We start from the raw sequence: 12085 nt of genomic DNA, 5'->3' as shown, positions 1-12085 counted from the left end.
TGAAAGAAAGAGTGAAAGAAAAAGTGAAAGATTTATATACTATTATAGTAATTATTATTCAGTTGATTGAGCCTTATTTTTAGAATTTAATATATACAGTATATATTTACAAACTTTTATGTTAGATTAACCGATTCCACAGCACTAATAATATATATATTAATAATATATATATATATAGATTATGAAATTTATATTTAATTTGTCATTTAAATTAAATTATTAAAAAATAGAAGAAATGTAATTAGTGGTCTCAGTCACCAATGTAGTGAGATTTTTATTTTATTTTTTATTTTTTAAAGAAGGGCAAAGCAAAGCCTGCTTATGTAAGATGGAAATGTTCCTTTCTCGAGCCTCCTCACATGGTGTGCCGTCCGAGGCATCGTGGTCATTTATCATGTGAGCAGAAGCAGTGTTAGATGTAGCGGGTTCAGGCAGGTCCCAGTGCAGACAGCTGAGGGTTTAGGTAAGTAGGGCAGAGACAGTATAGGAGCTGGCTGATTCTCAGAGCTCCTCTGCTAGCACTCCCTCCGCTCTTCATACTAATGAGATCACACCATCCTCTGTCTACTGCAGCCTGGGAGCGAAAAAGTGACGAAGCCTGCATCAGAAACTGCCCTTGATTCCATCTGCACTCCTGCCCTGTTTTCCCCATCACGCCTAGATTTAGAAGTGAGGTTTGCACTTGCATTTTTAGTCGTGGTTCTGAACGACTAACTTTTGGTTAAAAAACAAACAAAACAAAAAACAGCATCTGAGTGTAGCCTGTGAAAGGTCATATCATAGGTTGAACTTACTGAATGAATACACCCATAGGGCTCTATTTTAACGATCTGAGCACATGGTCTGAATGGGGCAATTGCACTTAGGGAATATTATAGGGTCCGAATCCACTGTTGCTGGTTTAACGATGGAAAAAATATTCAGTGCACCAGGCACATGGTCTAAAGGGGTTGCACCGAGTCTCTTAATGAGTCATGGGTGTTTTGGGAGTTACATCCAATAAACCATTCTGAGTCTCAACTCCCATTCCCTATAAATGACAGTTGCACTTGCTCTATGGTGGACTCATTGTTAACATGGCGGAATTTGTGAGCAGAAAGACTGAACGTTTCTCCACAGAGGAATCTGTTTTTTAATGTTTTTTAATATTAATTAAAAAAAAAAAAAAAAAAAATTGTGTGCGGCTGTGCGTCCATGTACCTGCTATTTAACTAACGTTGTGCTGGACGTGATAATGAAAACTGCATCGGGCTGAAATTCGCAAAAAACACTTGCGTTGCGCTGGGTGTACGATAGGGGTGTACGATAGGCCCCATAGTGTTTTTAGTCGACACCCCACTAGATTGTGAACAGATATGAGCTATTATATAAATTATAATGATGCATACAGTGTCATAACAACAAAAGGACATTATAGTTTGATAAATGTCAAGCCTAGTAGTTGACAAAACCGAGGAAAAATGAATAGATTTGCCATACCATTATTAGAGGAGAAAATCCCTGTGGCGCTTAAACACTTCCTTTCTCAAGTCTAATGCTGTGTCCGAAACCTGGAAATGCTGCCTTTGGAGGACACATTTCAAGGCAGGAAGCCTTCAAGCCACGTCCGAATCTAATGTTAGCTTCACTTCATGTCTCCTGAGGAATGCTGAGGAAAAATCATTCTGATTTTTGAAGGCAGCATAAATGTATCCTTCGCTGCCTTTGATATCCCACAATCCTGTGCTTTTCATTCAGTGACAGTTGAGCTTGGAAAATAAGATGGCGTCTGAAAGTTGCGTTTGCTGGTCAGTTTGTGGGTAAAGGCATATTTTTTACCAATATTTTCCACTTCTGATGTCATTTCTAGTGAGAAATTACTAATATAGTAATTAAATATTTGTTTAGTACTCACCAAAGCTTGCTCTATTTTGCTGAAGATCATTGAACTGTTACACTGCCTTAGAAATCTGTCCGACATCAGTTTCGTGAGGTGCCTTCAAGCACAAAACGCTGCCTTACAAGCCACTGTCTCATAAGGCAGCGAGGCAATGAGTCAGCTGCCTAGGTTTTCAGAAGCAACTTATTAGTATCTGTAGAAAATTTGCTAAAATGGAAGCCAGTTTCGTTACCAGTCATACGTGACTCTTCTGAATGAATGAATCATTTGATTTAATCACTTTGATAACTCACAAAAATACACACAATGGTACCCTACTGTTGTAGATGAGCATGATTTTACAAGTAAGACATGTTCCTGGATAAACATATTTTTTGATACTGGAATAATTTTCCTTGCAGAAAATGTTGCCCTAATCCTACCCCTAAACTTAACCCTACCCATAACTTATCTCTAAAACGACTAATGTAAAAGCACCTAAGCCTGGTTGTAAGCCTAAACTTGACATAAACTATAACATTTTCCCTCAGATCTGATTGGTTGTTTGAATGTTGTACGTAATGAAATTACGTTCATCATGATGTAACCTACAGAAACGAATCAGTGGACAAATCTGAATATTTTTGGAGAACAGAATCAAAAGATTTCAGTCACAGTGATGAATCATGTTCCGCACATGGGATGCAGAGGATCTGGATCACATCAGCTCTAAACATCATGCTGAAATTAGCCCAGTCAAAATTGGCTATTTGGAGCTCAGGGATATGGTACATCTGTACACAGATGTTTTGGCTGCTGTACTACATCATTTAGGCTCAGGTGACTGACTCAAAAAAAAAAAAAAAACTGGCTGCAGAAGTTAGTGCCTATGAGTAAAGATGGCGTATTTCAAACAACCTACTTCTGGGTGGTTCTGTGGCTTTGCGTCATTGAAATGAATGCTAATGCTAATAGATACTGTAGCTCTCTCCAGGTATTATATATCTCATAGTGAATAAGTTACTGCTGAGTGAGGGAATCTGCAATGGTTCACCTTAGCGTGCTAGCTCCATCTGCTGGACAGTCCCTGGAATATACACCTTTGAAAAAGACACATAAATAGATAAACGGTTGGGTTGACGGAGGACTGAAGAAAATGATTACATGTTATGATGTCGGAACAAATGAGTTCTCTGATATCAGATTAATTGACTGATTATATTTTTTTTAAATACAGAAAAATAATTAATTATATTAGCCATTCAGATAACAGTAAATTGAGGTAAATATTAAGGTCACAACTGCATGAGTTTATAGAAGCCAGTGGTGCAGATTTAACCAGCTATTAGAAACATAAATGGCCCTTTTAGTGCTACGTCCTTCAGCTGCATTCAGCCCAGACCGCACGTCTGTGATGCAGCTCACCCCGTCGGTTGTGTTTAGCAGCGATAATGCATTTATACTCATCTGAGAGGACTCACCTCTCATCACATCTCTAATGGAGTGGTGGACAGCAGAGATTCAGGGGTCGTGGTGAACTTACACTGCAATAAAAACAAAAATATTCACCAGCCGTGAGAGGTTTTGGGAATGTTCTACAAAACAACGGAAAACAAAGGTGTTGTCCCATAAAATGTTACATACGTGGTAGCACTTTATTTTACAGTCCTGTTTCACATGTACATACTTTATACTTATTATAATAATTGCAATAACTGGGTAATAACTTTGTACTTTCCCTGAACCTAACCTTAACCCATGTTACTTTACATTAAGCAGTACTTTCTTGGTAAGTACACAGGAAGTGCATGTACTGTAAAGTAAAGTGCAACCGAATGTTTTGTTTCTTTTTAAACTTTACTGAGTATATTTGTTCTGTCTTCCCATGGAAATGAAAAATCACTAATGGCATCTCTGTAACAAAAAATAGAAATTTCATTGAGAAAGCAACTTGAGACTTTTTCTTAAAGGGGTGATGAACTGAGAAATCAACTTTCCCTTTAGCTTTTTTCTCTTTTCAAAGAAAAGCTTTTATAGACACCAGGCCCAGAAAACAATAGTGTGCGCATCTTGACGTCATTGTGTGGCGAAATACTGCTTCTACAGAAGAAAAAGCACGTGTAATTCAGTTGCCCCACCCACCGACTCATGGAGCTGTTCGGATCACTAGCCAGTAGCAATAAACATGCTGAAGAAGATAGCAAGATATTGCGCTATTCCTGGTTGTGGAGAAGCACAGTCGCTGCATAAGCTTCCTTCGGATCCTAATATTAGCGATGTGTGATACTTAATTTATTTTTAATGAAGTTCCAGCTCATGTGGTGAAGACATTGTATGTGTGTTCACTTAATTTCACTGCGAAATCGTTTTTAAACAAGTCTCAGGTCGAGCTCGATTTGCAGACATATTGAGATTAAAACACAATGCCGTGCCTTCTATATTGGATCAGACAGGAATGGTGCAACACACTTATGTGAGTAAAACGTCTTTTTTTTATGTAATAGTAGTACCAGGGCTATGTGTTTTCCAGATGGGCTACCAAAACGTATGCCCGTTGGCAGGCCGGTGAATCTCAAATTGTGAAATAATATTCCTTTCTTGATCTATGCGCATGCGCGCGATTCATGCTTATATCCTGTGCTATATTACTGTGCCGATCAAGCGGGCCAAGTAATACAAAAATAATATTCCAATCAATCGCAGGTGGATCAGAAATAAATCATTGTGTTTGTTAGATAAAAACGTTTACAAGCCCTGTGATCTAGAGAATCATTCCGGTTGCCGCTTTCAAAACAATCATTCCCTCATGTGAACTGAACTGACAGGGGAGCTGAAGCTCATTAAATATGCAAATCTTTTCCAATCTCAGTTTATTTCTTGGTTTATTTCCAAGTCTCCAGTGCATCACTCCCATCAAAACCCAGCATTCAGGAGAGAGACTCAAAACCAGTGTAGAAAATAGCCTATTAAGTATTAGTTATGATATTTTTGAATGTAAAAACCACACAAACGTTACTAGTTGACCTGACAACAGTATAAAAAAATTAAAAAGCCAGTTTATGACACCTTTAAATTTCATCATGTGTCCGTCACAAATTTGACTAATTTTGGCTAAAATACTAATAATCAAAGTCTGATCTTCAATAGTTCACATCAAAATGTAATCATGGTGCAAAACAAGAGAAACTCTATTTATTATTAGCTTAGCAACATGCTAATATTTAAAGAAATAATACTTTCAGCGAGGATGATAAATTGATCAACATTAATTTACATTAATAAGCATAAATTCTTTTGAACATTTGCAATCTTGTTATTCTTCTTTCTGTGTTGTGGTTTGTTGTTTTAAGTTTGTAAAGTTAGTTTGGTAGGAAATATTAGTGTTAGATTAAGGCTCATGATGACGGATGCGGCATTCACACATTAAAGGCTCCATGTGTGTAAAACGCCCAGTCTCTGCAGATCTGCAGGAATTAGCGTCTCTCTCTCTCAGTCAGTGCGAGTGCTGTAGCAGTGCAAATGAGCTCTGGATTAATGTCATCATGTGCCAGCTCCAAATGCCACCAGCATGTCGCCACACTCACAGTCTCCAGGGCCCTGCTCATGTGTGTCACGCACATGTGTGTGTGTGTGTGTGTGTGTGTGTGTGTGCCCCTCATAAGTGAGCATGACTGTCAGGCCCATGTGTGAAGCTATCATCTTACAGCACTGGTGCAATTTCTCTTTTTTTTTTCTTTTTTTAAAATATGTCCATCACTGTCACAAAACTTCACCCATCATTCATCACTATGGAACTGTTTACACAGAATGCGTTTTTCCATTCCACTGTGATACTTTTACATTGTCTTTCAATGTAAACAGGCTAGATGGACGTCTTTAACCATTGCACTCGCGTTTAGCACATTCTAAAAGCGTGGCGCTCATGTTCAACGTTTAAAAAAGTGCATCTCTAGAACTTTTAGAATCTTTTTTCTAGAATCCCTGGAACACTTTTTGTTGTCATTGTTGTTCCACTGACGTGTGTTGTGGTTTTAACAGCAAAAATGCGCTTTGATTGAACTGGCCCTAAGGTTGTCACGATACAAAGAACATTAACAGTGAAATATAAGGATATTGCCAAAACTGCTCCTCTATTCATCATATTAATTAGAATATTAATACAAATATGAACTAATTAAATTAAAATAGTGGCATTTTGCTTTTAAAGGGATAGTTCACCTAAAAAGGACATTTCTGTCATCATTTATTTCAAACCTGTATGAAAGATACAAAGGAAGATATTTTGAAGAATATGGGTAAGCAAACAGTTGTGGGGCACCAATGACCTGTGGAAGTCAATGGGGCCCATTAACTGTTTGGTTGGCGACATTCTTCAAAATATCTTCTTTTGTGTTGAGCAGCATCTTATTTATCCTATTGTGAGCAATTCATTTCATTATAATAATAGTTAGTAGTCACTGTGCAAGTAAAACTCACTCCTCCATCCTCAAAAGATGCTCTAGCGACTGACACTAGGGGTTGCAGCCTTTAGCCTCCTTGTCAGTGAGAGTGTCCGACTCTCATGCCGGTGGACCTGTTTTTGAGTCCTGCTTGGAGTGGGCGGTTTGAACAGGAGGGGTTACATTGGTGCCATGACCCGGATGGGAGTGAGGTTTTAGGGGTTGAGTGTAACAGAGGCCAGCTAGTAGTCACTGTGCAAGAAAACCTCACTCCTCTGTCCTCAAGAGACGCTCTCGCGACTGACGCTAGAGGTTGCAGCCTTCAGCCTCTTTGTTAGAGCGTCTGACTCTCATGCCGGCGGACCCGGGTTTGAGTCCTGCTTGGAGCGGGCGGTTTGAACAGGAGGGGTTACATTGGTGCCTTGACCCGGATGGGAGTGAGGTTTTAGGGGTTGAGTGTAACAGAGGCCAGCTAGTAGTCACTGTGCAAGTAAACCTCACTCCTCTGTCCTCAAGAGACGCTCTCGCGACTGACGCTAGAGGTTGCAGCCTTCAGCCTCTTTGTTAGAGCGTCTGTCATGTTGGCGGACTCGGATTTGAGTTGCGCTTGGAGCGGGTGTTTCGAACAGGAGCGGTTACACTAAGATCTTTAATGTGTAATAAAGTTGTCGAGTGTTTTGTTCCGTGTCTATTGTTGATCAAACATAATGCTGACTCAATGCATCACAATGTCCTTAGATAACTCCTACAAAAGCATATTTCACCTCTGAAAAACTGTTTGCCTTGCATGTCAGCTTTGCCTGAAATGGCCCGGGGGGGGGGGGGGGGGGCAGACAGGAGGCTGCGGTCTTACCCCTCTCTGTGATCTGTCATCCTTCACAAACGTCTGCTTTACCTCTGTCTCAGGAGGGATTCATTATATGAACAGGCATTAGCAAACGCCCGCTGAGAGGTTTGCTCTCTGCAAATCTAATAAGCACTTACAGACGAACCAAAGCAGTAGAGGATCAAGGCTGAGGAAGGAAATGTGCTTTTTAAAGAGTTTACACGAGTGACGCCACATAAATATTTCATCAGGGATGGCGACGTGACATGAGGTACAGCTGTGTGCGGGCAAGGCGCTGTGCTTAAGGCAAAGACAGTGATTCATTGCACTTATAATTGCTTAAGCTGTTGTTGTAGATGAGTTGAGGACCTGCCTGCAGCCGACAGTGGCGTATTGCGGCGTGTTGCATTTTTTGCTGAAAAGGTGTGATGTAGGAAATAAAGTGTTTTTGCTTGGAAATGTTTTGTTTGAAAATGTTTCACTATGTTTCTGTAAGATGACACAAGTACAGAATTGTTCCATTAGGCTCCTGATGGGCAAGAGGATATGATGTAATGTGCTGGAATCTGTAACTAATGGCTGCTGGAAAACTTGCCAGAGTCTCCTCAGTCTTTCATAAAAGTACGGTTAATGCATTACAGTCCATTTATTCAGTCTTTTAACACTGGTTAGGATATTATGTTGTACATTACGGAAGCTGTCAAAGCAAATGGTTTTGGTTTGATATATTTTTTCTCTTGTTCAATTGAGCATGTTAATGTTTGTCCGTGTGGAAAAGTGGTGTTTTGATGTTAAACAAAGCTTTGCTTGTTTACATGGTTATTTATCCAATTTAATGCATGCCATGATGTTACAAATGTATTATAGTCCACAAACGAAACCCTGTGGCACCCCTACTACAAAAGGGCTCTAATATTTACATCATTTCAGAGGAATATTTTATTGCTTATTTCTCAATTATGTTTAATGTAAAACATCACAAAATACATGTTTTCAAACAGGTTTCCTAAACACTACAAGTCTCAAATGAGTTAGCTAACTATAGTCGTACATTCCGTCATTAGCAAACCAGTACAATGATTATGTGTTCCCCGAAAACATAGTTCCAATGAACAGTAGCAAACAGCATTGCAAACTTGTTTGGTCTTGGTTAAACTTAACATTGATGGTCCCTTTTAAACAATCTCTTAACTATAAGTAGCTTTGCAACTTGTCAACTAGCATTCATTAGAGTACTAGTAGACTGTGTGCTTAATATCTGCTAACTTTTTAATGTGATGGTTCTCCAACAGACATTCTACTGACTATAACTTAACTTATTCTATCCCTAAACCTTCAGTCTACTAATACTCCTCTAACACTCTAATGAGAATGTGTAGACATGTAGGGACAACGTTGACCATCAAAATAAAGTGAAAACCAGTTATTTACCTGTGGTTAGAAGCATAGTTTGTAGTCAGTATGAGGTTTACTTAAAGGTACCCTAATGATTTGAAACAATATGTTAAATTGTTCTCTGATAACTACATAATGGGTATGTGGCTTATTTAAGGGAAAAAAATTGTCCAGATACAGTTTTACAGGTCCATTTACAGCCCTAGAAATTGTCCCTAGGATGTAATGTGTGTTTGCCTTATTTGGAAGAGTCATGAATATTAATATTGAGCTCTGCTCTGATTGGCTTATTTCAGCAGCTCACTCACAGCAGTTCAGTAAAGTGGCTTGTGAGTCCTGAGTCCACAGGCCAACTAAATGACACTTTAAGCAAAACATCTCAAATGGAGATTGTTCAAATGCAGCGTACTTGTTTTCAGTCATTAAATCCCCCAAACAGAGCTTTTCTGTGAAAAGAAACCTGTATACTCTCCGGTTTTTACCTAAACATGTCCAATCTGGCAACCATATGCACGCTAGCTCTCTCTCGATGATATTTGATGATCTGAAAACACCAATAAACAAGTAAGCTGCATTTTATCAATCTCCATTTGAGATGTTCTGCTTAAAGTGTGTCATTCAGCCTACATTATAGATTTGTCTTTTTTCATTAACAATATTGTATATTTATTTAACGTTAGTCACAATGTAGGCTAACGTTACACAGTGACTGTGATGTAGCCTAATCTGGAATACAAAGAGGCGAAAACATCATAGGAAACCCCCATACTTCAGTTGTCAAAAATATAAATATATAACTTATATTTTTACAAAATGAATAGCCTTGTCAAATGACTATGGTTTTAACTTATATGGTGTAAAAGGGGACGTTTGCTAGAAGGATCGAGTGAATTATCTGTAATCGACGGTTGTATTTTGTAATACAAAATAATATTACCATTTGTCATTAGACACACTATTTAGTTTTGTATGGTCCTTAGTGTTTCCTATTGTTACTGTACTAGCATCTTGCATTATCTAGACAATGCTGTCTCGCTAAGAAATTTTCAATTTAATCAGAAAATGTTTAAACAGTCAATAAGTGGATAAAATCGCTACTTACTGCTTGCAGGAATATAGTTGCCACGTTCTTCAGTTTAAAGGTCCCGTTCTTCGCGTGTTTTCGAAGCTTTGATTGTGTTTACAGTGTACAATATAACATGAGTTCATGTTTCGCGTGTAAAAAAAACACAGTTTTTTTCACACAATTGACTTATCTGTACAGCGCGGTTTCCTCTGTCCTAAAAACGGCCTGATGATTTCCTTGTTCTATGAAGTCCCTCCTTCAGAAATAAGTAACGAGTTCTGATTGGGCCAGCGCTTCCCGTGTTGTGATTGGACAGCAGCTTAGCGCACTTTGCCCGGAAAGGTCCCGCCTCTTACCATAACGGGGAGATGCAAGCGCTGAATGCACGCTCTTCTCCACGTGGGAGAGCAACAAAACTACGCCCCCTATTTTGTGTTCTTGTGGGTGGAGGGTTAGTCAACAAACGGCTCTAGTGACGTCATTACATCCCTGCACTTCCTGCTGTAGTCCAAACCAGCCGTTCGCTGTAGGCTTTGAAAGGGAACTGCTGTTAAATAAAATATCTCTTGGCATTGAACTTTGAGCTTTATAATTTTACAGGTATTATTTATGCTCTAACAGCAACATTACACACTAACTAAAGTTTGAAAGATGGAATTGCGAAGAACGGGACCTTTAAGACACTGAGCGAAGCTTGCTTGAAATGGGCCGAACAAACGAATGATCTTGAATTAAATTGTTGTGGTATCTGATTATAAACATCAACCATGCCTGTTGACATGACTGTACTCTGTGGGAAGGGTAGAAAAGTCCTCAGGTCTCCTGAACAGCCTGGAACATGAAGTGTGTCCATGCGAGCAGCTTGTTTACCTGATAATTCGCTCCATTTTCGCCTGACAATTAACATATTTGGACAGATGCAAATGTTGGGGTCGTGAATATAAATGATCCCCAACGCTTACCTCATGGTTGGGTTTATGTTGAGAAGCACTTATTTTTCAGTGGAGTTTTGGATTCACGTGATTTACATAAGAAGGAGAAGGCAATGATGTTTGAGACTCACAGTACGTGATGTCCATGTACTGAACTCTTATTATTTCACCATGGCAAGGTTAATTCAATTTTTCATTTTAGGGCACCTTTAAACTGATCATCCTCTTGAATAAAATAAGTAAATTAACATGCATCATAATTTATATCGGTAAAGCCATATAAACATATTTCGTTCTATGGCTTTTATTTTGTCAAGAGAATAAAAAAGCTGTTTTTGAAAGGTGTGCATGAGTGAATACCTGGTGACCATCAGAGTATGACATATTACTGAACCTATAATTGTTAAATTATTTCCATACTTTCACATTTAAAAGATTTCCTGAGGTTAACTTACCTACTTGTGGTCAGTCTGCACAAATACCGATCAACATGCTAGTTTGCTTTGCAGCCCCTTTTTAAAAAGGTGAAAAAAGACTAAGCTTTCAATCTACGTCAGAGCATCCACAAATCTTACTACAGCGTTGTTGGCAAGGCAGCCAGAGCGAATTTTGACACTCGCCGATGGCGTACAGAAAGCCATTTCTGTGAAACCAGGCCTTTAAGTACCAACTTTGTCTTCTTAAACTTTCATCTACAAAAGAAAAGCAGAAAACAAGTGAGGCAGTTGTAGCTATAAAAGCAGTGTGGATAGCTGATAGCATGGTGTTTCTACATGAGGTTTTTTAGCCTTACAGATGGTCAGTGATGTTACATCTGTGAACATATATAATGCAACATAAAACAATGTAGAGAGAGGTTTTGACTCTGTAAGCAACACAAAGAAAGAATGAATGCTACAAGGTTGCACATAGGTGGGAGAGCTTAAGCGATGACTGTTACCGTGGTACTGATGATGTAATCAATTGCAATGGACGCGCGAGCTCAAGCACTAACAGCTCTCCTTCTGTACTTTTCTCTCTGCACAGACTGTCTACAAACACTGGCTCTGTGCCCAGTTCTTCCACACCACACAGATGCACTGCAGTAACAGGATCCCCTGCAGGAAGTACTGCCAGGAGGTCCAGCAGAGGTGTCCCTTCATATTGCCTGACAATGATGAGCTCATCTACGGTGGAAGCCCCAGTTTTATATGCACAGGTGGGCAGTTTGACCTTTTCTCATACATGCACATCACCAGGGGCTTCTTATTCTTGAAACGACTGAAATGGGAGTACAGCAACCCCGAAAGGCATCATTAACATTGAAGGATGTTTTTTTTGGGGGGGATGAGGTCAACTTTTAAAGGGAACGATTTCAGACTAGCTAACAACAAACCAAAATGTCACACCTGATGATGTAGAACAAATTCAGGTGAACTTTAGAGACACACCATGTTTATTTCTCTGTAGAAGCCGAGTCATAAATTGAAGAAAACAAAAGCCAAAATGACAATTGTAGGCCTATTCCATTTACTAACCACCATCCAATCACACACACCGAAATGTAGGATATCATAGACAGTGAAG

General features: G+C 39.2%; 1 protein-coding gene across 1 annotated transcript in view; it reads left to right on the top strand.

The window, feature by feature from the left end:
• Window positions 1–12085, top strand: part of LOC137075161 (NALCN channel auxiliary factor 1) — a 212345-nt gene that overhangs the window by 190883 nt on the left and 9377 nt on the right. The window contains exon 2 of the mRNA XM_067443437.1: window positions 11546–11717. Within this exon, the coding sequence (XP_067299538.1) occupies window positions 11546–11717 (172 nt within the window). The remainder of the gene's footprint in view (window positions 1–11545; window positions 11718–12085) is intronic.

Source organism: Pseudorasbora parva, chromosome 5 (assembly GCF_024679245.1).
Source record: "Pseudorasbora parva isolate DD20220531a chromosome 5, ASM2467924v1, whole genome shotgun sequence".
Lineage (NCBI taxonomy): Eukaryota > Metazoa > Chordata > Actinopteri > Cypriniformes > Gobionidae > Pseudorasbora > Pseudorasbora parva.
This window is presented reverse-complemented; position numbering and strand designations above follow the sequence as displayed.